At 40.4% G+C, this 27,052-nt stretch overlaps 1 protein-coding gene across 1 annotated transcript in view; it reads left to right on the plus strand.

Annotated features, from left to right (window-relative positions):
* The window catches only part of LPA (lipoprotein(a)), a 196,160-nt gene that overhangs the window by 129,002 nt on the left and 40,106 nt on the right, over positions 1 to 27,052 (plus strand). Inside the window, exons 39-48 of the mRNA XM_073022675.1 lie at positions 3,496 to 3,677; positions 4,944 to 5,103; positions 8,962 to 9,143; positions 10,375 to 10,534; positions 13,448 to 13,605; positions 14,836 to 14,995; positions 17,916 to 18,097; positions 19,319 to 19,478; positions 23,235 to 23,416; positions 24,639 to 24,798. Of these exons, the coding sequence (XP_072878776.1) occupies positions 3,496 to 3,677; positions 4,944 to 5,103; positions 8,962 to 9,143; positions 10,375 to 10,534; positions 13,448 to 13,605; positions 14,836 to 14,995; positions 17,916 to 18,097; positions 19,319 to 19,478; positions 23,235 to 23,416; positions 24,639 to 24,798 (1,686 nt within the window). The remainder of the gene's footprint in view (positions 1 to 3,495; positions 3,678 to 4,943; positions 5,104 to 8,961; positions 9,144 to 10,374; positions 10,535 to 13,447; positions 13,606 to 14,835; positions 14,996 to 17,915; positions 18,098 to 19,318; positions 19,479 to 23,234; positions 23,417 to 24,638; positions 24,799 to 27,052) is intronic.

Here is a 27,052-nt window from a genome sequence, read left to right on the forward strand (position 1 = left end):
AGGTAATTTATAGATTCAATGCCATCCCCATCAAGCTACCAATGAGCTTCTTCACAGAATTGGAAAAAACTGCTTTAAAGTTCATATGGAACCAAAAAAGAGCCCGCATCTCCAAGACAATCCTAAGTCAAAAGAACAAAGCTGGAGGCATCACGCTACCTGACTTCAAACTATACTACAAGGCTACAGTAACCAAAACAGCATGGTACTGGTACCAAAACAGAGATATAGACCAATGGAACAGAACAGAGTCCTCAGAAATAATACCACACATCTACAGCCATCTGATCTTTGACAAACCTGAGAGAAACAAGAAATGGGGAAAGGATTCCCTATTTAATAAATGGTGCTGGGAAAACTGGCTAGCCATAAGTAGAAAGCTGAAACTGGATCCTTTCCTTACTCCTTATACGAAAATTAATTCAAGATGGATTAGAGACTTAAATGTTAGACCTAATACCATAAAAATCCTAGAGGAAAACCTAGGTAGTACCATTCAGGACATAGGCATGGGCAAAGACTTCATGTCTAAAACACCAAAAGCAATGGCAGCAAAAGCCAAAATGACAAATGGGATCTCATCAAACTAAAGAGCTTCTGCACAGCAAAAGAAACTACCATCAGAGTGAGCAGGCAACCTACAGAATGGGAGAAAATTTTTGCAATCTACTCATCTGACAAAGGGCTAATATCCAGAACCTACAAAGAACTCAAACAAATTTACAAGAAAAAAACAAACAACCCCATCCAAAAGTGGGCAAAGGATATGAACAGACATTTCTCAAAAGAAGACATTCATACAGCCAACAGACACATGAAAAAATGCTCATCATCACTGGCCATCAGAGAAATGCAAATCAAAACCACAATGAGATACCATCTCACACCAGTTAGAATGGCGATCATTAAAAAGTCAGGAAACAACAGGTGCTGGAGAGGATGTGGAGAAATAGGAACACTTTTACACTGTTGGTGGGAGTGTAAACTAGTTCAACCATTATGGAAAACAGTATGGCGATTCCTCAAGGATCTAGAACTAGATGTACCATATGACCCAGCCATCCCATTACTGGGTATATACCCAAAGGATTATAAATTATGCTGCTATAAGGACACATGCACACGTATGTTTATTGCAGCACTATTCACAATAGCAAAGACTTGGAATCAACCCAAATGTCCATCAGTGACAGATTGGATTAAGAAAATGTGGCACATATACACCATGGAATATTATGCAGCCATAAAAAAGGATGAGTTTGTGTCCTTTGTAGGGACATGGATGCAGCTGGAAACCATCATTCTTAGCAAACTATCACAAGAACAGAAAACCAAACACCGCATGTTCTCACTCGTAGGTGGGAACTGAACAATGAGATCACTTGGACTCGGGAAGGGGAACATCACACACCGGGGCCTATCATGGGGAGGGGGGAGGGGGGAGGGATTGCATTGGGAGTTATACCTGATGTAAATGACGAGTTGATGGGTGCAGCACACCAACATGGCACAAGTATACATATGTAGCAAACCTGCACGTTGTGCACATGTACCCTACAACTTGAAGTTTAATAATAATAAATAAATTAAAAAAAAAAAAAAAACTATAATGCACTTTTGTACATCACAGTTCAATGGTAGAAGGCAAAGATGTAATAACAACAAACATCTCATGAGAAACCAGAGGAAAAAGAGCGGTGTCTTGATAGAAGAACAGTGATACAAATTGCTAACGTGTTCTCATCAGAAACACTGGAACCCAGATAACAGGGAATGTTATTAAAATGATAAACTAGAAAAAGAAGAGATCAACCAAGAATGCTATATCCAGCAATAAAATGCCTTGGAGATCATCTGTGTTGGATGAATGCATATTGTGCGCTGCCCCAAATAAATAAACCAAAAACTAATAATTTGGAATCAGCAGGCTCGTGTAACAGGAGATGTTACCTGAAGAAAATTAGCTAGAAGAAGAATAGTACAAGAGGGGAGCTTTCTACAGCCCATGTAATGAAGAACCCAGCAAATGGCAAATGTAGATGTAAATGCAAAATATTATCTTGATCAAACTTCTGTATCTTTTTAAATGAGAGTTGACTACTTGAAGCAAGATGATAGCAATATATTTAACTTTAGCAAATGTAGAGGTAAAAATTTGAACATACAGCATAAATCATGTAGGGAATAATTGGAAGTGTACCATTGTAAGTTTCTTACCTTACCCATGATGGTATGTAATATAAATGAAAGGTTGAATTTGTGGGCCCAAAGGGATATTGTAAATCCTAAAGCAACCACAAAATGTTGAATTCTGAAGGATATTGTATAATAAGAATTTTCCATGTATCCAAAAGAGGGAAGCCAAGGAAGAAAAAGAAGTCTTTCAAGTGCTCAAACTCTGAGCCCATCCTGTTGCTCATTGAACCAGCTTCCTGGAATGGAGGGTCTGGGCTTAAGACTAGGTCATATATGGAGTCTCTAGAGAGACAGTGTTGGATCCTCATGACCCATAACACATTTCTCATTTTCCCAGGCAACTACAGGTCATGAATGAGAGGATTCTGAGAGGTTGGAGCAATGTTCCTAGGAGGCATAAGGGGGAGTGAATGCTCTGAGATTTCCCTGACCCGGAGTCCTCCACAGCTGCCCGACCTCTTCAGACCTCATAGTCTACTCAGCTGTCTCCCTTTATGCCATAAGTCCCACTGTTCTTTCAACTCATCCCCTATTCCCTCAGTCCCGGAATTGCTGTGGCCAGCAGAGGATGGACTGAGAGCAGAAGAGGAAGTCCTGACCAGGAAGCCATCCTAGAGATACTGCATCCTTCCTGAAAGCTAGGTTTCCAGGGAAGCTTTGAGAAGTCTTGCAGAAACAAACTGACTTGACCCACCTGATACAGTATCGACAGACAGTAATACTTTTTTTGCAATGGTTTAACATGCTAAAGGTAGAGCCTTTTGGCTACACTTTGAGTACATATAGTGAGACCACTGGCCTGGGAAGGATATCATCCTGGATGCCATTTTTTCTCTGGAGAACTGTATGTTAGTTCCAACTCACACATCACTATATGAAGTCCTACACAGAGAGATACGGAGAGATAGACAGATAGAGATACTTTTGTATGTGCATAACCAATTCCACAATACACATGTCAAAATCCATACCGGTTATTCCAGAGAGATGGATTGGGCAGAAGGCAGAAGGAGGATACTGTGATCCCTTTTTGGCCACATGTATGTATTATCTCAGTGTTTCTAGGAAGTGTGTGCTACATTAGATTTTTTTTTCTTTAAAAAAGTGATAATCTATTAAGTATGAGAAATGTGCAGAGAGGATTAGAGATTGAGAGCCATTTGTCCTTGTGGCAATTGTATGTTATCTCTATTGGGAATATTTCAAAGGCACCAGTTATGACCTTGTTGTAGCAAAATATATAGTGTTCCAGTATATTGACCCATTTTTTTGTGATGTGTATTCTTTCGGAATTTCCAGTGGCTTGGTCAAGAACTACTGCCGAAATCCAGATCCTGTGGCAGCCCCTTGGTGCTATACAACGGATCCCAGTATCAGGTGGGAGTACTGCAACCTGACACGATGCTCAGATGCAGAAGGGACTGCTGTCGTGCCTCCAAATATTATTCCAGTACCAAGCCTAGAGGCTTTTTTTGAACAAGGTAAGAAGCTGTGGCCAGACATTTATGTGCTTGGATGCTGGGATGAAAAGCCATGGAAACCCCCACTGATGCACAAGCCTTCAGTGCTACACTGGTTCTCGTGTGTTGGTTCTGGGTCTGCCATGTGGGAGGAAGCCTTAGTGCACTCTCTGGGGGAGCCAGAGGTGTGATTTTTGGTGTAACCTGTGCGAACTGTGTCTTTAGGATGGGCGCAAACCATTCTGGGTGCTCGACTTCACTACTCCCCTCACTGTAAAAGGGACTATCTCAGTGTCCTAGACAAAATTCTTATTGTAATATGCTGTCAGATATGTGTGTCTTTCCAAGCCAGTACATTTTCCCAGGCATTTCTTCAAGTAGACAGTGTTCAGTGCAATCATCAGCATTGTAGATTCTGAGAAACATGGCTCTTGATCGTGTTATCCTTGAGAAACCTAACAGGGCTGCATTAATTCCATATGTCCCTGGGTCTATGGAGCAGTACGTGAGCTCCCAATGCTCTATCTTTCAGGTCCTTTTCAGTCCGAGGCAGGTTGTGCAGTTCTTAGCTTTGAAGGGAGTGATTTTTTAGTGTTCTTTTGCTTCTTTCTGATGGAACTTGTAGCTGCGGGGAGTCTGAAGAAAAAGAGTAGTAGACTTTTGCTTTATTGCAATGCATTATGCTGGGCATGAGAGGATTCCCTATCTTATCCAAGGTGATAAGCTTTTGGCCTCCACTCATTTCTGAGAAGTGAAGTGTTGTTGCCTCCAGTTTTAGCTGCAGGACTGTTGTCTGTCCCATCACCAGGAGTTTAATGCTTTTCTTTTTTGAGCAATGATCCAGGGACACATGCAAGGTTCTTATATGTGTCCTTGCCTCCTCCCCAAAAAACAATTTTAGTGTTTGTAGATTTGCTTTTCAGATTTGCCAAATGCATCACCCTTTCTTCTCTGCTGTTCCATATCCTCATGAACACTCTGTAGCAATCCCTAGAAATGATCTTGCATGTTAGTGGAGTTTCCAATGAGAAGCAATCTAATTGTTTTCCACTAAGTTTTACATGAAATATTTCTAAGAACTTACTACAGTTCCAGAATGGTAGGCGTCTCTTGCTTTCATGTTTGTTTGTTTGTTTGTGTGTTTTCTCATGTCAATTTGCCTATTAATAAAGAATAGAGAATGGCTGTAAATCTCAGAGACTTCTTTCTGGTTTATGTCATAAATGGCTTTGTGTGTTTTTATGTTCTAGGAAATACTAAGCTTGATGTCTTCTGTTTTAATTTCAGAACTGACTGAGGAAACCCCCGGGGTACAGGAGTGCTACTACCATTATGGACAGAGTTACCGAGGCACATACTCCACCACTGTTACAGGAAGAAGTTGCCAAGCATGGTCATCTATGACACCACACCAGCATAGTCGGACCCCAAAAAACTATCCAAATGCGTAGGTCTTTGTTCTTTACCATAAGCGAAGGAAGGGCCAATGGAAGTTTCTGTTAGAAGAGTCATGCTTTGAGGTAACTGCTCAGTACTCAACTTGGCTCAGATGTAGAGGAACATTGCTTGTGAGCAAAAGTTCTTAGAGAAGACTTTTTATTTTATTTATTTATTTATTTTTGAGACAGAGTCTTGCTCTGTTGCCCAGGCTGGAGTGCAGTGGCACGATCTCGGCTCACTGTAAGCTCTGCCTCCCGGGTTCACACCGTTCTCCTGCCTCAGCCTCTCTAGCAGCTGGGACTACAGGTGCCTGCCACCACACCTAGCTAATTTTTTGTAGTTTTAGTAGAGACAGGGTTTCACTGTTCTAGCCAGGATGATCTCAATCTCCTGATCTCGTGATCCACCTGCCTTGGCCTCCCAAAGTGCTGGGATTACAGGGGTGAGTCACCACACCCGGCCGAGAAGACATTGTTTAAGCTGGCTCTCCTTCCTCCTAGTTTTATGGAAGCAGGAGGACATATGGAGGTGAGGAGATCTTATTAATAAAGCAGTCAGGATGACAAATGACCACAGAGTTAGAGTACTCTTCTACAACATTGGCTGAGGGTTAATGCAACCTTTCACCTTGGAATTCTATCATTCTAAGATCTAGTCCCTGAAGTGAATGTTTTGTTGGCCTTTTGCATCTTGGGTCACAGGGAATTGAAATGTGCACATCTATGGAGTGGCAAACCTTTTTCTATCCACATCTTTTTCAATGGGTACAAACACGCTTGGTCCTGAGCACCAGTGATCTGAAGGGATAGGGCTGCCCGGAGGAGAAGAACAAAGGCAGGAAAGCAGATGAGAGTCAGCAAAGGGGCAATGCTGAAAAGTAAAAGGGGCAGGTAGACGGACAGAAACTGTGATCTGACCACTCTACGGCCAGTCTTTCAGCCTTAAGTGACTACCAAAGACATGGCAAAATGATTTCCACATGTTGAACAATAGATGCTAGAGGACCAAGAGTATTGCAAGTGGGAGAAAATGAGATTGACCCACCAATGCCTTGGCTTTCTTCAAGGAGACCCTTCCTGCACCGAAAAGCAAGGAGATGGAGCCCAAGCTAACTGTAGCCATGTTGCTGAATGGAGGAGAGTGATTGGACTTTGAGATTACTCAGGTAGTTAGGATTTTCTAGCTGTGCTAAGAGTAAGAATGGATTTGTGGAGGAAAGGAGCTCCAGGCATAGAAGTCTCCTCAAGTGTTAGACTAAACATAAAGCAACACTTCATAGGAGATTTTCCACAAGAAAATAGGGCAAAAAACATCTATTGAGGAACAACAACTACAAGGGAACAGTGAGCTTAATAAAGGTGACAGAGCTCACATAGCACTCTGGAATATTGGAGTTTTGACCAGCCAGAGAGAAGAGACCTCATTGAAAACCTCGGGCATTCAGTAGAGACCTCAGAAAAGTGAGACTTTATGAGTAGAATTTGTATGTTCTTAGAATAAAGGTGGCTCCAGAAAAACCCTAGCAAAGTTGAAAAGCAAATCTCCAAGCATTAAAATGGTGTCCTAGTCAATTAACTGCCCTCTAGAAGAAAACTCAACCCTCTTTACAGGTGAACAACAAAGTTAAGTTGCTGAGCTATGCAATATCCACAGTGTGAGTCCTAAATTTATAACTTTACTACACATAAAAAAGCATTTAGTGTCAACCATAACCAGGAAAATAATCAGTCAATAAAAACAGACCCAGGAATGATAGAAATGATTTAAATGGCATGTTAATTTGACATATTGGTATGATAACTGCATTTCTGGATTTAAGAAAACATAAATACGGAATGTAACAGATATCATATCCAGGGAAAGTAAAAGGATAAAAGAGTCAAATCAAATTAAAGAACTATTAAAAGGTATATCTTAAATGAAAAATTCACTGGGTGGTCTCCCCATCAGGTGAGTTGTTTCCAGAGAAAGAATTAACTGAAAAATAATTCAATAGAATCTACAGAAATAGCTGCACACACACACACACACACACACACACACACACACACACACAGAGGCGCATGTGCACACACAGAGGAATACATAGCAATACTCAAAGTGTTTTACCCTAATAAGAGCTTTTGTGACATATAATTGAGAAACTGACACAACTAAAGAGAGAAATAGATAAGTCCACACTCCCAGTTAGAGATTTCCTTGATTCTCTCACTATGGTTATAAATCTTTCCCAAACACAACAGGCTGGAAAAAATATACAAAAAATTAGACATAATATCTTTGTTCTCAATAAAAATGTCGACCTATTTAACACTATACCAAACTACAGAATACATGTTGAAGTGTGCATGGAGCATTCACTGAGGTATACTCTACACATGGCCTTCCAGCAAGTCTCCATAGATTTGAAACAATTAAAGTCATAGAGAGGGTGTCCTTGAACACAATAGAATAAAGTGAGATAAGAATAATGAAAATTTTGCCGTCTTCTCAAATATTTGGGAGTCATATGGTGCATTTCAAAATACTCTTTGGAACAAAGAAGAAATCACTAAGGAATTTAGAAAAGTTTTGAACTGAGTAAGAATATAACACAGTCTATCCAAACTTAGGAGATGCAGTGAATGTCTTTAGGCTGTTACATAACTTTAGATGCTCTTAAGGAAAAACAGAAACATGTAAAAATCAAGATTTCAAACTGCAATTCTCCAAGTGTAGTCTAGAGAATCCTGAGGACCTTTGAGTACCTTTGGAAACAGTCCATGATGTTAAAAGATTTTGCTATGTCAAAAGTAAGATGCTATTGATCCTTTTTACTTTCATTTTCCAACAAAAGAAGAGTGGAGTTTTCCAGTGGTTACATAGTATGCAATGGCATCATGTCTCTGATGGCTAAGAAAATGGGCGGTTGTTGACTTTGTGTGTTAAAAAATTCTCAGTGTTGGTTTCTCATACAATATTCATCTTGTGTTTTGAAAAAGAAAAGCTCTTGGGAATCCCCTATGAACAAAGACTTTGACAGGTGTTGATATAAGACCACAGCTTAAATATCTAGACAAAAAAAAAAAAAAAAAAAAAAAAAAGAGAGAGAAAGAAAAAAGCAAATAAGAGCCAAGGAAAGCTGATGGAAAGAAGTAGTCCAAACCAATGACATTCAGTGAACAAGAAAAGAGATCAACAAGGGAGTAAACCCATGAAACAGAAAGTTGATACTTTGAAAAGATCCATATGATTGACCAAAGTCTGGCTAAACAGATGACAGACCAATGAGGGAGCACAACCATTACCATCTGGAGTAACAGGGGAGAGGCGCCACTGGTATAGCATCTTCCAGGTCTGAAAGCTGAAAAGAAGATTTTGAGAACAACTGTAGGTGAATAAATTCAGGAACGTTAATCATGTGGACCAATTCCTGAGGAAGACAACAAATCAGCAAACCAGATGCTGAATAGATTGTGTAGTCCTATAGAGACATACAGAGAGGCTGACAGAGAAATATTTGTATGTGCATAAAAAAATCTACAAGACACACTTCAAAATCAATCTCAGTTAATCTGGAGGAATGTATTTCATAGAAGGTGGAAGGAGGGTATTCTGATCCTCTCTTGTACACATTGATGTTTACTCTCAATTTTCTTATGGAGCATAGATGACTTTGGATGTGTTACAATATGAATGATAATTTATCTTTGAGATGTTCACAGTTGTTTAGAAGTTGAGGACCGTTTGTGCATATTATCGGACCTTTAGTGAAAATATTTCAAAATTGCTTTTTTACACTTTGTTATAGCAAAACTTAGAGAGTACTGGATGCCTCTGTATCTTCTCCCATCTCTGATGACCTGTATTGTTTTGTAATTTGCAGTGGCCTGACCAGGAACTACTGCAGGAATCCAGATGCTGAGATTCGCCCTTGGTGTTATACCATGGATCCCAGTGTCAGGTGGGAGTACTGCAACCTGACACAATGTCTGGTGACAGAATCAAGTGTCCTTGAAACTCTCACAGTGGTCCCAGATCCAAGCACAGAGGCTTCTTCTGAAGAAGGTAGGAAGTCTGTGGCTAGACAACCACACCCTAGGACGTTGGGATGAAAAGAATTGCAAAATCTTAGTGATATAGAAGCCTTCCATGCTCACACAATTCCAAGTAGAATGTGGACTCAGGGTCAGCCACTGGGAAGGAACACTCAGCGCCTTCTCTGGGAGAACCAGAGCTGTGATGTTTAATATCCTGTGAGAGGGTGGTGTCTTTAGGAAGGGTGCAGGCCCTCTAGGGCACCAGACTTACCACTCCCCTGGTTATTCATCAGATCATTTTAGTGTCCTAGCCAAAAGGATATTCTAACATTTTGCCAAATTTGTGAAGATTTGTCAAGCTCATGATAAACCTTTCCTGATATTTCTTCAAGTAGGCAGTGTTCATTGCATCTTCGGCTTTGCAGTTTTAGAGGAATGTGGTTTTTGAGTCTGTCATCCTTGAGGAACCTAATAAGTCTTTTCTTAGTTCCATATACTTCTAGGTCCAGGTAGAAGTACATAGCCAACAAATGCTCCATCGTTCTGGCGTACCTCCATCTTAGGCAGGTCCTACACAACTAGGCTTTGATGGGAGGGATCGCTCACTGTTCTTGCCCCTCCTTCTCATGGAACATATATCTGTGTTGGTCTTTGAGAAGAAGAGTAGCGGATGTCTACTTTGTTGCAATGCAGAACCCTGGGCCAAAGATACCCCCTCCCTCCAAGTGAATAAAATTTTGGCCAGTACCCCTCTCTGAGAGACAATGTGTCTTCGCCTACAAGTCCTAGATGCAGGACCGCTTCCTGCCCCATCTTCAAGAAGCTGAAGGCTTTGGCTCTGGAGCATTAGCAGTCTAGGGAAATGTGTGACGGTTTCATATTTGCCCCCACTGACAGTCAATCACCACCTACAGCCTGCACAGCCTGATGCATAGCAGTCTGGTCTCCTGCCTTATTCTCAGGAACACCCAGAATATGTCTATGCTAAAGAGTAGGCACATGAGTGCAGTTTTGACTGATAGGCACTCTGATCTTTCCTTTGGTGCCCATGTTTTAAAGGAAATCTTTCTAAGAGCTCATTAAAGTTCTACAATGCTATGAATCTTTGAGTTTTATTGGTATGTCCATCTACCTGCTAGTTCAGAACAGAGTATGGTAGTCTTTCTCAGAGACAATGGTCCTGTGTCAGTCACAGATTTCTTCTCTTGCTTCTGTGTTCTAGAAATTACTCAGCTTGATTTCTCCTCTTTGAATTTCAGCACCAACGGAGCAAAGTCCCGAGGTCCAGGACTGCTACCATGGTGATGGACAGAGTTATCGAGGCTCATTCTCCACCACTGTCACAGGAAGGACATGTCAGTCTTGGTCCTCTATGACACCACACTGGCATCAGAGGACAACAGAATATTATCCAAATGGGTACGTCCTTGAGTTTTCTTCAAAGAGAGACAGCAGCCCCCTTACATTTCTCTTGGAAGGGCCATGCTTCCAACTAACTTCTTATGACAAATTTATCTCAGATCTGGAATATTGGGTAGAATGTCTCTGGCTTCTTTCTTCAGGCACAGTGTCTGGAAGGAGAGAAATGTCAGGCTAGCTCTCTTTTCTCATAGTTGACTGAGGCAGGAAGATATTTGAAGGTGGTGAGGTCTCATGAATAGAAAGCTCAGGAGAACATATGGTCACGTGCTTAGAAATAGCACCGTTCTGCAATGCCCACTAAAGATCAATTCTATAGTTTAACCAGGGATTTCTGTCATTCTAATCTCCAAGCCCTGAAGTGAAGGTTATGTTAGCCATGTTCATCTTGGGCAACAAGTAAAGGATATCTATGTCAACATCCAGATCTTCCTATCACTTTCTCTTCTAACCTGTACAAACACACTGGGTTCTGAGAACAAGGTATCTGAAGAGCTATGTGTTGCCAGCACATGAGGAGCAAATGTAGGAAGGCAGCTGAGAATCAGGAAGTATAAAGATTCTGAAGAGTTACACATGCAGGAAGATGGACAGAAACCCAGTTCTGACCATGTCAATGTTTCTGCCTGAAGGATTAACAAATACATGGGAAAAGTGTTTTCATAGGTTGGACAACAGATATGATAGGCCTGAGAGAACTGAGAAAGGGAATCAAAGGAGATCAACCATACCATGTCCCTGGTATCCTTCCTGGAGACCCTTGAAGGGCAAGTAGATGGAGCCCAGCTGACCACAGCAGTCTTGCTTAATTGAGGAGAGAGACTGGAGTTTGTGATGCCTCAGGCATCTGACATGTTCTAGGCTGGCTAAGAATGAGAAGGGATTTGTGGAGGAAAGGAGTTCCAAGAATACGCACAGAAGTCTTCTCAAGGCTTTGACTAAATACAAAGCTGTGTATGCACAGGGAGAGTTTTCACAAAGACAGAACAATAAAGAAAAGCTAATAGGAAAAGAAAAACTTCAAGGGAACAGTGAGCTCAATGGAGATGCCAGAGCTCACATAGCACTGGAAGATATTTGAGTTCTGGCCACTCAGAGGAGAGACACCTCAATGAACATCTTGGGCATTCAGTAGAAGTCAAATAAAGCCATATTTTGGGAGTAAGATCTTCAGATTCCTAGAAACAAGGTGATTCCAGAAACACTCCAGCAACTCTTCTTCCAAGCCAGTCTAAAAGGATCCAAATTATTTCTAAGTAAATTAACTGCTTTCCAGAAGAAAGTAAATTCAACCCTCCTTAGAGGTAATATAACAACCCTATTGTATTAGGAACGAATACAAGTTGCTCAGTTATATGACATCCCCAGTGTGCAACATCCATTTAAAAATTTACTAGACACAAAAGAAGTTTTCACTGTGATCCATAACTGGGAGAAAAATCACTCAACACAAATAGACCCAGAAATATTAGGAAATATGGCATTGGCAAGAACATTTAAAATATACCTCTGAGAACTGTATTTCAGGAAAATGTCAGCAAAAGCTGACCATGAGAGAAACGAATGCATAATGTCAGAAAAAAAAAAAAAGAATTGAAGAGCCGAATGGAAGTTTAAAAACTGAGAAAAGGTATACTGTAATTAGGAATTCACTGGATGGCCTTATCATCACTTTAGACATTATGGTAGGAAAAGTGAATGAGAAAATTATTCAAGGAAAGCTAGACAAATCACAAGACAGACACAAATACACATACACACAATGACTGAACCAATTAATCAATGGAGCCTGAAGGACATCTATGAAAACATCCACACATTTAATATATTTGTTAGACTAGTCACAGAAGGAGAGGAAAAAGATGTTGTGATAGAAATTATACTTGAATCTGTGATGGCTGACAAATTTCCAAACATACAGAAAACGAGAAACTCACAGAGTCATGAAGCTCAATAACTCAGGTATAGATTTTTAAAGAGCAAAACTCTGATTTACTGGGATACATCATAGTTAAATTGTCTGATTTCAAAGCTAAGAAGAAAAAAAAAGGGGGTTCCTGTGAACAAACATTTTGACAGTTGATCTAAGACCACAACTTAAATATCTAGGCAAGGAAAAGCAAATAAGACCCAAGGAAAGAGGATGGAAGGAAATAATCCAAACCAATGACATTCAGTGAACAAGAAAATAGACCAACAAGGGAGTAAATCCATGAAACAGAAAGTTGGTTCTTTGAAAAGAACCATATGATTGACCACAGTCTGGCTAAACAGGCGACAGACCAAAGAGGGAGCACAACCATCACCATCAGGAGTAACAGGGGAGAGGCGCCATTGCTATACCATACTCCAGGTCTGAAAGCTGACAAGAAGATATTGAGAAAAACTATATGAGAATAAATTCATGAATGTAGATCATGTGGATGAATTCCTTAGGTAAACAGCAAATCAGCAAACCAGACACTGAATAGATTGTGTACTCCTACAGAAAGACATTCAGATAGCCAGACAGAGAAATATTTGTATGTGCATACAACAATCTACAAGGCACACTTCAAAATCTCTTAGTTAATCCAAAGGAATGTGTTTTGCAGAAGGTGGAAGGAGGGTATTCTGATCCTTCCTTGTACACATTGATGCACATTGATCAATGGGTACGTCTTTGAGTACGTCTCTCGGTTTTCTAATGGAGTATAGATGACTTTGGATGTGTTACAATAAGAATAATGATCTGTCTTTGAAATGTTCACAGTTGTTTAGAAATTGAGGACCATTTGTGATTGTTATGGGACCTTTAGGGAGAATATTTCAGAGTTGCTTTTTAACACTTTGTTACAACAAAATGTAAAGGGTGCCTGGTGCCCTTGTATCTTCCCCCATCTCTGGTGACCTGTATTGTTTTATAATTTGCAGTGGCCTGACCAGGAACTACTGCAGGAATCCAGATGCTGAAATTCGCCCTTGGTGTTATACCATGGATCCCAGTGTCAGGTGGGAGTACTGCAACCTGACACAATGTCCAGTGACAGAATCAAGTGTCCTCGCAACGTCCATGGCTGTTTCTGAACAAGGTAAGAAGTCTCTGGCCAGACAACCACACCCTCGGACGTTGGGATCAAAAGAGTTGCAAAATCTTAGTGATACAGTAGCCTTCCATGCTGCACAAGAATTCAAATGTGGACTCAGGGTCAGCCAATGAGAAGGAAGCCTCAGCGCCTTCTCTGGGGGAACCAGAGCTGTGATTTTTGGCACCCCATGACAGGGTGGTGTCTTTAGGAAGTGTGCAGACCTTCTAGGGCACTGGACTTACCACTCCCCTGGTTATTCATCAGATCATTTCAGTGTCCTAGTGAAAATGGATATTCTAACACCCTGCCAAATTTGTGATGATTTACCAAGCTCATCATGAGCCTTTCCTGGTATTTCTTCAAGTAGGCAGTGTTTATTGCAAACTTCAGCTTTGCAGTTTCAGAGGAATGTGGTTTTTGAGTCTGCCAACCTTGAGAAACCTAATATGAATATACTTAGTTCCATATCCTCCTGGGTCTAGGTAGCAGCACATAGCCAGCAAATGCTCCATTTCCCTGTCTACCTTCATCTTAGGCAGGTGCTGCACATCTAGGCTTTGATGGAAGGGATCTCTTATGTTCTTGCCCCTCCTTCTCATGGAACACGTATCTATGTTGCTCTTTGTGAAGAAGAGTAGTGGATGTCTACTTCGTTGCAATGCAGGATCCTGGGCCCAATATTTCCTGCCTTCCCTCCAAGGGAATAAAATTTTGGCCAGTACCCCTCTCTGAGAGACAATCTGTCTTTGCCTGCAAGTCCTAGATGCAGGACTGCTTCCTGCCCCATCTTCCAGCAGCTGAAGGCTTTGGCTTTGGAGAATCAGTGGTCTGGGGAAATGTGCGACGGTTTCATGTCTGCCCCCAGTGACAATCACCACCTACAGCCTGCACAGCCTGATGCATGGCACTCTGGTCTCCTGCCTTGTTCTCAGGAACACCTCAAAGAGATCTTTGCCAAAGAACATGCACGTGAGTGCAATTTTGACTGATAGGCACTCTGATCTGTCCTTTGGTGCCCAGGTTTTAAAGAAAATCTTTCTAAAAACTCATTGAAGTTCCAGAATGCTATGGATCTTTGAGTTTTGTTATTGGCACGTCCATCCGCCTCCTAATATAGAACAAAGCATGGTCGTCATTTTCAGAGATGACTGTCCTGCTTCTGTCATAGATTTTTTTCTCATGCTTCTGTGTCCTGGAAATTACTCAACTTGATTTCTCCTCTTTGAATTTCAGCACCAATGGAGCAAAGCCCCGGGGTCCAGGACTGCTACCATGGTGATGGACAGAGTTATCGAGGTTCATTCTCCACCACTGTCACAGGAAGGACATGTCAGTCTTGGTCCTCTATGACACCACACTGGCATCAGAGGACCACAGAATACTACCCAAATGGGTACGTCTTTGAGTTTTCTCCCAAGAGAAACGGCCGCCCACTTAAATTTCTCCTGGAAGAGACATGCTTCCAGCTAACTTCTTATGACCAAATTTCTCTCAGACCCAGAATGTTGGATAGAATGTCTCAGGCTTCTTGCTTTGGGCACAGGGTCTGAAAGGAGAGAAATGTTAGGCCAGCTGTTTTTTCTCATAGCTGACAGAAGCAGGAGGATATTTGGAGGTGGTGAGGTCTCATGAATAGAAAGCTCAGAAGAGCATATGACCATGTGCTTAGAAATAGCACCGTTCTACAATGCCCACTAAAGACCAGTGCAATAGTTTATCCAGGGAATTCTGTCATTCTAATCTCCAAGCCCTAGAGTGAGGGTTGTGTTTGCCATGTTTGTCTTGGGTAACAAGTGAAGGATATCTATATTGACATTGAGATCTTCCAATCACTTTCTCCTCTAACCTGTACAAACACACTGGGTTGTGAGAACAAGGTGTCTGAAAATCTATGTGTTGCCAGCACATGAGGAGCAAAAGTAGGACGGCAGCTGAGAGTCAGGAAGTGTAGAGATGCTGAAGAGTTACACATTCAGGAAGATGGACAGAAACCCAGGTCTAGCTATGCCAGCCTTTCCTCCATGAAGGACTATCAAATACATGAGAAAACTGTTTTCACAGGTTGGACAACAGATATGGTAGGCATGAGAGAACTGAGAAAGGGAATCAAAGGAGATCAACCCCATCATTCGCCTGTCTTCCTTCCTGGACACAGTGTTGGATTGCAGGACAAGCAGATGGAGCCCAGCTGACCACAGTAGTCTTGCTTAACTGAGGAGAGAGACTGGAGTCTGCGATGCCTCAGGCATCTAACATGTTCTAGGCTGGCTAAGAATGAGAAGGAGTTTGTGGTGGAAAGGAGCTCCGGGAATATACACAGAAGTCTCCTCAAGCCTTTGGCTAAACACAAAGCTGCGTATGCACAGGGAGAATTTCCACAAAGAAAGAACAATAAAGAAAAGCTACTTGGGAAAGAACAATTGCAGGGGAACAGTGAGCTCAATGGAGATGACAGAGCTCACATAGCACTGGGGGATGTTTGAATTCTGACCACTCAGAGGAGAACACCTCACTACATTTTGGGCTTTCAGTAGAGACCAAAGAAAGCTGTACTTTGGGATTGGGATCATCTTATTCCTAGAGTCAAGGTGACTCCAGAAACACTCCAGCAATCCTTCTTCCAAGCCAGTCTAAAAGGATCCAATTGATCTCCAAGTAAATTAACTGCATTCCACAAGACAAAAACTCAACCCCCGCTTAGAGGCAAGGGACAAATACAAGTTGCTCAGTTATATGGCATTTCCATTGCATGACTTCTATTTAAAAATTTAATAGAAACACAAGAAGCTTTCACTGTGATACATAACTGGGAGAAAAACCACTCACCACAAACAGGCCCAGAAATGATAGAATTGATAACATTGGTGAGAACATTTAAAATGCATCTCTGTGAACTGTGTTTCAGGAAAATGTCAGCAAAAGCTGACCATGAGAGAAACAAAAGCAGAATAGCAAGAGAAAAGAAAAGAATTGAAAAGCCAAATGAAAATTAAAGAACAGAGAAAAGGTACACATCTAATGAAGAACTCACTGGATGACCTTATCGTCACTTTAGATATTACGGTAGGAAAGGTGACCTAGAAAATAATTCAATAGGAGCTACATAGACCACAGGATAGACCGGCAGACCAACAGGCACACAAACACACACACACACACACACACACACACACACAAAGACTGAACCTATTAATCAGCAGAGCCTCAAGGGCATCTAGGAAAAATCCACACATTTAATATATGTTTTAAGCAAGTCACAGAAGGAGAAGAAAAATATATTGTGACAGAAATTATACTTGAAGTGATGATAGCTCACAACATGCCAAATATCCAGAAAACAAGAAACTCATAGTCAAGAAGCTAAATGACTCAGGTATAGAATTTTAAAGAGCAAAACTCTATGATTTACTGGAATACATCATAGTTAAATCACCCCAATTCAAAGCTAAGAAGTAAAAAGCGGAGTTCCTATGAACAAAAGCTTTGACAGCTGTTGATCTAAGACCACAACTTAATAAGACCCAGATGACATATCTAGGCAAGGAAAAGCAAATAAGACACAAGGAAAGTGGATAGAAGGAAATAGTCCAAACCAATGACATTCAGTGGACAAGAAAATAGACCAACAAAGGAGTAAATCCGTGAAACAGAAAGTTACGTTCTTTGAAAAGATCCATATGATTGGCCAAAATCTGGCTAAACAGATGACAGGACAAGGAGGGAGCATATCCATCACCATCAGGAGTAACAGGGGAGAGACGCCATTGCTACAGCATCCTCCAGGTCTGAAAGCTGAGAAGTAGATATTGAGATCGACTGTATGTAAATAAATTCAGGAATGTAGATCATGTGGATGGATTCCTTAGGTAAACAACAAACCAGCAAATCAAACACTGAATAGATCATGCAGTTTTATAGAGAGACATACAGAAAGCCTGATTGAGAAACATTTGTATGTGCATAAAACAATCTACAAGACACACTTCAAAATCCCTCTCAGTTACTCCAGAGGAATGTATTTGGCAGAAGGTGGAAGGATGGTATTCTGACCCTTTCTTGTACACATTGATGTTTTCTCTCAGTTTTCTTATAAACAATAGATTACTTTGAATGTGTTACAATAAGAATAATAATCTGTCTTTGAAATGTTCACAGTTGTTTAGAAGTTGAGGACCATTTGTGAGTGTTTTGGGACTTTTAGTGAGAATATTTCAAATTCGCTTAACACTTTGGTACAACAAAACATAAAGGGTGTCAGGTGGCGTTGTTTCTTCTCCAATCCCTGGTGACCTGTATTGTTTTGGACTTTGCAGTGGCCTGACCAGGAACTACTGCAGGAATCCAGATGCTGAGATTCGCCCTTGGTGTTATACCATGGATCCCAGAGTCAGATGGGAATACTGCAACCTGACACAATGTGTGGTGACGGAATCAAGTGTCCTCGCAACTCCCACGGTGGTCCCAGTTCCAAGCAGAGAGGTTCCTTCTGAAGAAGGTAAGAAGTCTGCGGTCAGACAACCATACCTTCGGACATTGGGATAAAAAGAGTTGCAAAATCTTTGTGATGCAGAAGCCTTCCATGATGCACAGGAAGTCAAAGGTGAAGTCGTGGGCAGCCAATGAGTAGAAAGCTTCAGTGCCTTCTCTGGGGTAACCAGAGTTGTGATGTTGTGATGTTGAGTGCCATGTGAGGGATGGTGTCTTTAAAAGGGGCATAGACCCTCTAGGGCACTGGACTTACCACTCCCCTGTTATTAGTGTCCTAGCCAAGATGGATATTCTAACATCCTGCCAAATTTGTGATGATTTACCAAGTTCCTAAGCCTGTGCAGCCCTTTCTTCAAGCAGGCAGTGTTTATTGCAGTCTTCAGCTTTACCATTTTGGAGGAATGTCACGTTTGAGGCTGTTGTTCTTGAGAAACTTAACATGACTTCATTAGATCCATATTGTCCCGAGTCTTTGAAGCAATACATAGCCACCGAATTCTTTATCTCCCAAGCCTACTTTCATCTTGGGCAGGCTGTGCACACCTAGGATTTGAGGGAAGGGATTTCTCAGTGTTCTCATCCCTCCTTCTCATGGAACATGTATCTCCATTGTTTTTTGATAAGAAGAGTAGTGGATGTCAGCTTTGTTGTCATGAGGGATCCTGGGCCCAAGATTCCCTGTCTCCCCTCCTACGCTATAAAATTTTGGCCTGTACTCCTCCTCCCTGAGAGGCATTGTGTCTTTACCTGCAAGTCCTAGATGCAAGATCTTTTTCTGCTCCATACCCCAGAATCTGAAGGCTTTTGCTTTGGAGGAGCAGTGGTCTAGGAAAATGTGCAAGGGTTTCACGTACACCCCCCACTGACAGTCAATCACCACCTACAGCCTGCACAGCCTGATGCATGGCACCCTGATTTCCTGCCTTGTTCTCACGAACACCCAGAAGAGGTGTAAGCAAAAGACCATCACATGAGTGTAATTTTGAAGTATAGGCACTCTGATCTGTTTTTTGTTTGTTTCTTTTTTAGTTTCCCAGGGTTGAATTGAAATATTTATGACTACTTATTAAATTTATAGAATCTTTATTCTACATTTCAATTTGCATACTAATATAGAAGAGTGTAAATTGTTAATCCTCAGATTATTCCACTTTGTGTGTCATAATTTTTTTTCACATGTTTCTCTTTTCTAGGCAATGCTGAGCTTGATTTTCTCTTTTAATTTCAGCACCAACTGAAAACAGCCTTGGGGTCCAGGACTGCTACCAAGGTGATGGACAGAGTTATCGAGGCACATTCTCCACCACTATCACGGGAAGAACATGTCAGTCTTGGTTGTCTATGACACCACATTGGCATCGGAGGATCCCATTATACTATCCAAATGCGTATGTCTATCATGTTAGCCATAAAAGGAACAACAGTCAACTAAAATTTCTCTTAGCTGGCCCATGCTACAAACTTACTTCCTAAGTCTCAATTTCTCATAGACTCAGAGTTTGTAGCAAAACATCTCAGGAACCTTCCTTTTGAGCAAAGAGTCTGAATGAAGAGAAATTTTAGGATTGTTATATTTCATAACAGTTTGATGGAAGCAGCAGGATATATGGAGGTGGTGAAGTCTCATTAATGTAAAGCTAAGGAGATCAAATGACCAAATGCTTAGACACAGTATCATTCCACAGTGCCCACTAAAGATCCGTGTAGTCTTTCCACTATGCAATTCTATCATTCTATCCTTCATCCCTGAAGTGAAGTTTGTGTTTGCCATTTTTGACATGGATCAGAAGTATCAAATTCAGGCTGGGTGCAATGGTTCAGGCCTGTAATCCCAGCACTTTGGGAGGCCAAGGCGAGCAGATCCCAGAGGTCAGGAGTTCGAGACCAGCCTGGCCAACATGGCAAAACCCCATCTCTACCAAAACTACAAAAATTAGCTCGTCATGGTGGTGGGTACCTACAATTCCAGCTACTTGCAAGGCTGAGGCAGGAGAATCACTTGAGCCTGGGATTCAGAGTTTGCTGTGAGCTGAGAGCATGCCACTGCACTCCAGCCTGGGTGACAGAGCAAGACTCAATCTTAAAAAAAAAGTGAAGAAGAAGTAGTAATTAGTGCCTATATTTATGTATGAGTACTCACCTGTATGAACACACTGGGTTCTAAGCACCACTTTTCTGAAGGGATATGGGTTGTCAGGAAGAATAAAAGCAGGAATGCAGATGAAAGTCAGGAAGTAAACAGTTGCAGTGATTAAAATGGGCAGGTACATGGACAAAAAATGCATGTCTGACAAGAACTGGCCTCTTGCCATAAGTGAGTATGAACAATATGGAAAAACTGTTTGCACATGTTAGACAGCAGGCAGTACAACCTGAGATAATTTAGAAAGGGAAACAAATAAGATCAACCCCATAATTACTCTTCCTACACTTAAGGGCAAAGAGTTTTAACCAAAGCATTCCACAGCAGTCTTGCTAAACTGGGAAGAGAGACTGGAGTTTCGGTAACTAATAAAACTGAGATTTTCTAGGTTAAGTAATAATGAGAAAGTATTTGTGGAGAAAAGGAGCTCCAGGAATACACACAGAAGTCTCCTCGAGTGTCTGGCTAAATAGAAAGCTGTGTATGCACAGAAAGATGTTCCAGAGAGAAAGGAGCATAAAGAGCAGCTACTGGGGAAAGAACAACTGCAGGGGAACAGTGACCTCAATGAAGATGCCAGAGCTCATATAGCACTGGGAGGTATTTGAGCTCTGACCAGCCTAAGGAGAGACACCTCATTGAACATCTTGGGCATTCAGCAGAGACCCCAAAAAAGCCATACTTCAGGAGTAGAATTAATGCATTCCTAGAATAAAGTCTACTCTGGAAACACCCTAGAAAAGCTTAGAAACCAAGTCTAAAAAGATCCAAGTGATCTCCAAGTAAATTAATTGCCCATCAGAAGAAAATCTCTTCAGAGGTAAACAACATTAAATCTCTCAATTATATGGTATCCACAATGTGTTACATACATTTAAAAATTTGCTGAACATACAAAAAGCATTTAGTGTTACCTATAACCAGGAGAAAAATCAGTCGATACAAATAGACCCCGAAATGATAAAAATAACAGAATTGGCAAGGAGATTTAAAATGTATGTATCATAATTGTGTTCAAGGATTTAAAGAAAGCATGAACAAGAAATAAATGGATAATATAAACAGAAAGAAAAATTGTAAAAGGACCAAATGGAAGTGAAGAACTAAAAAAAGAGACATCCCTTTAATGAGAAAATCACTGGATGGCCTTATAATCATACTAGATAGTACAGATGATAAAACTAACTAGAAAATATTAGGGTGGTACGAACCACAGCACACTCGTACAAAGCCTGAGAAGATAAATAAGCAGAGCCTCAAGGACATTTATGAAAATATCAAAATATTTAATATATGTTTAAAGCAAGTCACAGAGGAGGGGAAAGAGATGTTGGAACAGAAAAAAATACTTGAAGCAGTGATGGCTGATGACTTTCTAAATATGGAAAATATGATAAACTCACATAGTCAAGAAGCTCAATGGATCAGATATAGGATTTTTAAAAGTAAAACTGTATGATTTAGTTGGACACATTATAATTAAATTGTCCATAATCAAAGATAGACAGTAAAATCTTATTTGAAGCCTGAGGAAAAAAGCATACATTTACATAGAGTAACGGTGACACAAATGACTGATGCCTTCTCATCAGAAACAACACAAATCAGAAACAATAGAATAACAACTTTAGAGTGGTAAGAAGAAAAAAAGATCAAATCAGAAACAACAAAATATCACATGTAGTGTAGTAAGAAGGAAAACAAGATCATATCAGAAACAATGAAATAACACCTGTAGAGTGGTAAGAAGAAGAAAAATTCAGGTCAGAAACAATGAAATAACACACTAAGAAGAAAAAAAAAGATCAAGTCAGAAACAATGGAATAACACCTTTAGAGTGATAAGAAGGAAAATAAAAATAGCAAACTTAAACGCTGTGCACAGCAAGCGATCACTGAAAATGAATATTATGTAAGTACATATTCTGTCATCCTAAAAACAAAGAACAAATAAAAGAATGTTTTATCAGCAGGATTGTGTAATAAAAGATGTGAAAGAATGCTATGTAAGTAGAAGAAAAATAATATGAGGATTCTGAGAGGTTGGAGCAACGTTCTTGGGTGGCATAAGGGGGAATGCATTCTCCAAGATTCCCCCAGTCTAGGGTCTTCACCTGTTGTGCCTCTTACTGCATTGTTTTCTGACTCCTCCATAGCCACTTGGCCCCTTCAGATCCCATAGTCTACCTAGCTGTCTCCCTTTATGCCTTGGGTCCCGCTGTTCTTTCAACTCATCACCCATTCCTTCAGTACCAGAGTGGCTGCAGCCAGCAGAGGATGGACTGAGAGCAGGAGAGGAGGTCCTTCCCATGAACCAATCCTAGAGAAGCAACATCCTACCTGGGAGCTAGTTTTCCAGGGAAGCTTTTATAAGTCTTGTAGAGCCAAACCTCCTGCTCTACCAGATACAGTATTTATAGTAATACTATCTTCATGATTATTTTATATTGCAAATGTAGAGCATTTATGCTACACTATGAGTAAATAGAGCAAGGGGGCTAGCATGGGAATTATATAATCTTGGATGTCCTTTCTTCCTTGGGGAAATGTATTTGAGTTCCAACTTACCCATTACTATATAGTCCTATAGAGAGAGATACAAAGAGCTAGACAGGTGGAGATACCTTTGTATGTGCATTTAAAAATTCTAAGATATATACTTCAAAATCTACGTCATTTATTCTGGAGGAAAGTATTTGGCAGAAGGTGAAAGGAGGATATTCTGATCCTTTCTTGTACAGACATATATTATCTCAGTTTTTATAGAGAGCATATACTACTTTTGATGTTTTAAAATAAAAATTATAATCTGTGATGTGTCCACACTTGTTTATAAGTTGAAGTTGAAGACCATTTGTGCTTATGGCAATATTATTGTATGTATAATGGGAATATTTCAAAGGTATTTGCTAACACTTTGTTACGGCAAAACGTAGAGGGCGCTAAGTGCTCTTGAATCTTCTCCCATCTCTGGTAACCTGTATTGTTTTGAAATTTCCAGTGGCCTGACCAGGAACTACTGCAGAAATCCAGATGCTGAGATTCGCCCTTGGTGTTACACCATGGATCCCAGAGTCAGGTGGGAGTACTGCAACCTGACACAATGTCCAGTGACAGAATCAAGTGTCCTCACAACTCCCACGGTGGTCCCGGTCCCAAGCACAGAGGCTCCTTCTGAACAAGGTAAGACGTTTGTGATTAGACATCTGTACAGTGGGATGAAAAACCATGGAAAATCTTACTGATGCAGACGCCTTCAGTGGTACACTGGAGGGTTGGTTGAGGGTCTGCTATGTGGAAGAAAGCCTCAGCGCCCTCTCTGGGGGATCCAGAGCTGTGATTTTTGGCACGCTGTGAGGAGGCAGTGTCTTTAGGAAGGGCACAGTGTCTTTAGGAAGCGCACAGACCCTCCAGGGCACTGTACTTACCACTCCCCTGGTTATTAAGTGGGTCATTTCAGTGTCCTAGCCAAAATGGATATTCTAACAACCTGCCAAATATGTGAAGATTTCCAAGCCAATAAGCCTTTCCGGTGATTTAAAATAGACCTTTTTCATTGCAATCCACAGTTCGCAATCTCTTAAGAATGTTGCCTTTCAGTATGATATCCTATAGAAACCTAAGGAGACTGCATTATTTTTAATTGTCCTGGGGCTACACAGCAGGAGGTAGCCAACAAATGCTCTCTCTCCCTGGCCTACCTCAGTCTTTCACAGGCCCTGTTCACATGGCTTTGAAGTTAGAGATTTCTAGGTGTTCTTGCCTCTTCTTCTCATGAAACTTGCGTTGGCAGTGAGTCTACAGGAGAAGAGGAAGAGAATTCTGCTTTGTTGCAATTCAGGATTCTGAGCACCAGAAGACTCCCTGTCTCTCCTCCAAGGGAATAAGTTGTTTGTCTCTAACCCTCCTTGAGAAACAATGAGTCTTTGCCTGCACTCCTAAATGCAGGATGATTTCCTGCCCAAATATTCAGAAGGTTAAGGCTTTTGCCTTGGTATGAGCAATGGTCTAGGGAAATGTGGAAGGGTCTCATGCCTGCTCCTGACTGACCACCAGTCACCTCCTACAGCCTACACCAAGGAATGCATTGCATTCTGGTCTTCTGCCCTGTGGTTTTCATGAAAACCCAGTAGAGATTCATAGGATGGAGCTGCACATGAATGTAATTTCCAGTGTCCAGCATTCTGCTCTATTCTTTATCTTTAGATTTAAAAATAATGTTTATTTGAACTTATTAAAATTCTAGAATACTATGACTCTATTGAGTCTTTTCACATCCTTTTGCTACTAGTAGAAAAAAGAATAGTAATAATTTTCAGAGGCTACTGTCCAGTTTGTGACATAAATTGCCTCCCATGTTTCTTTGCTCATGCAATTACTATGATGTCTTTTATTTTATTTTCAGCACCACCTGAGAAAAGTCCTGTGGTCCAGGATTGCTACCATGGTGATGGACAGAGTTATCGAGGCACATCCTCCACCACTGTCACAGGAAGGAACTGTCAATCTTGGTCATCTATGATACCACACTGGCATCAGAGGACCCCAGAAAACTACCCAAATGCGTATGTATTTGATTAAAACCATAAGAGGAGCAACAGCCAACTCAATTATTGGTTAGAAGAGCCATGCTTTAGGTTCACTTCCTAGGGACAAATTTCTCTTAGATTCACATTTTGGCAAAATGTCTCAGGACCTTTGCTTTTGAGCAAAGAGTCTAAGAGAAGAGAAATTTTAGGCCTGGTGTATTTCCTAATAGTTTTATGGAAGGAGCAGAATATACGGAGGTGGTGAAGTCACATTCATGTAAAGCTCAGAAGATCAAATGACCACATGCTTAAATACAGTACCATTCTGCAATGCCCACTAAAAATCAATGTCATCTTTCACCCATGCAATTTTGTCATTCTAAACTTCAATTCCCGAAGGTTTGTTTGCCATTTTTGTCACGGGTAATAAGTAAAAAAAAAATTAAGACATATAGATATATACACACACACACCTGAATATTTATATATATGTCTGAATATTTATATACTTATGTACAAATTTTATATTTAAATTTTTGTATAAATTTATATATTTTAAATATTTTATTAAAAATTATATTGTTTCACTAAGTATGTCTATTTTTATATATTTTAATATAACATTTTAAATATTTATATATAAATATTCAAGTATGTAACTGAATATTCATTTACACATAAATATATATATATGTGTGTGTATATATACCCATATATATATGCACACATACATACCTGTATAAACACACTGGGTCTGAAGCACCAGTGGTCTGAAAGGACATGTGTTACCAGGACATGAAGAGCAAAAGCAGGAAGGCAGATGAGAGTCAGAAAGTACATAAAGGCTGAAAAGTAAAAGGGACAGGTATGTGGACAAAAAGCAGGTGTAAGCATAACAGTCTTTTGGAAGCAAATGACTATAAAATATATGAAAATACTGTTTTCACATGTTGCACAACAGACAGTAGTGTATTGAGATAATTTAGAACAGGAAACAAATGTGATCAACTCCATAAGTATTGTGTATTTCATCATGGATTGAAGGGCAAAGAGATGGAGCCCAAGCGGACCACAGCAGTCTTGATGAACTGAGAGACACTAGAATTTGGAATTACAAAGGCAGCTGGGATTTTCTACGCTTGGTAATAATAAGAAAGAATTTGTGGAGATAAAGAGCTACAGTCATGCACATAGAAGTCGCCTCAGTGTAATATAAACCTGCGTATGCACAGGGAATGATTCCACAATGAAAGCAGGACAAAGAACAGCTACTGGGGAAAGAACAACTACAAGGGAACAGTGAGTTCAATGGAGATGGCAGAGCTCACAAAGCACTGGGAGATATTTGAGTTCTTACCAGCTAGAGAAGAGACCTCATTGCAAATCTTGGGCATTCAGTAGAGACCCCAGAAAAGCCATTCTTTGGAAACAGAGTTGATGTATTTTAAGAGCAAAGTCTACTCCACAAAAATCCTAGCAAGATTGAAAAGCAAGTCAGAAACACCAAAATCATCTAAACATCAATTAGTTGCCCATCAGAAGAAAACTTAACCTCTTCATAGGTAAACAACAAAACCAAATTTCTCAGATGTCTGGTATCCACGATATGTGACATAAATTTAAAAATTTACTAGACATGCAAAAAGCATTTAGTGTGATCCATAGCCAGGAGAAAAATCACTCAATACAAATAGACCCAGAAATTACAGAAATGATGGAATTAGCAAGAACATTTAAAATATACATATGATCATTTGTTCTTGTGATCAAATATCACAAGAGAGGAAAGAGATACTGGAAGAGAAAAAATGCCTGAAGCAATGATGACTGAAAACTTTCCAAATATGAAGAAAGTAAGAAGCTCACAGATTCAAGAAAATTAATCAATCAGAAATATGATTTTGAAAAGTAAAAATGTATGATTTACTTGGGCAAATCTTGGTTAAATTGTCTAAAATCAAAGATAGCAAGGAAAATTTTATAAGCCAGAGGAAAAAACATTGTTTATGTAGAGGAACAGTTACACAAATGACTGATGTCTTCTCATCAGGAACAATTAAAGTCAGAAACAATGAAGTAACATCTTTAAAGTAATAGAAAGAAGAAAAACCAGAGAGGTGAGGGATCATGGCGGACAGAAGGCAGAACTAGATTGCAGCTCTGGACAGAGCAGCTTGTGGAGGCTTGTATTGTGAATTTTAGCCTGATATTGACTGTAAGAACAGACCAGCAATCCTGAGAGGACCCACAGACCCTGTGAAGGAAGCAGACTGCTCCTGCAGGACCCAGG

The sequence above is a fragment of the Chlorocebus sabaeus genome, chromosome 13, assembly GCF_047675955.1.
Source record: "Chlorocebus sabaeus isolate Y175 chromosome 13, mChlSab1.0.hap1, whole genome shotgun sequence".
Taxonomy (NCBI): domain Eukaryota; kingdom Metazoa; phylum Chordata; class Mammalia; order Primates; family Cercopithecidae; genus Chlorocebus; species Chlorocebus sabaeus.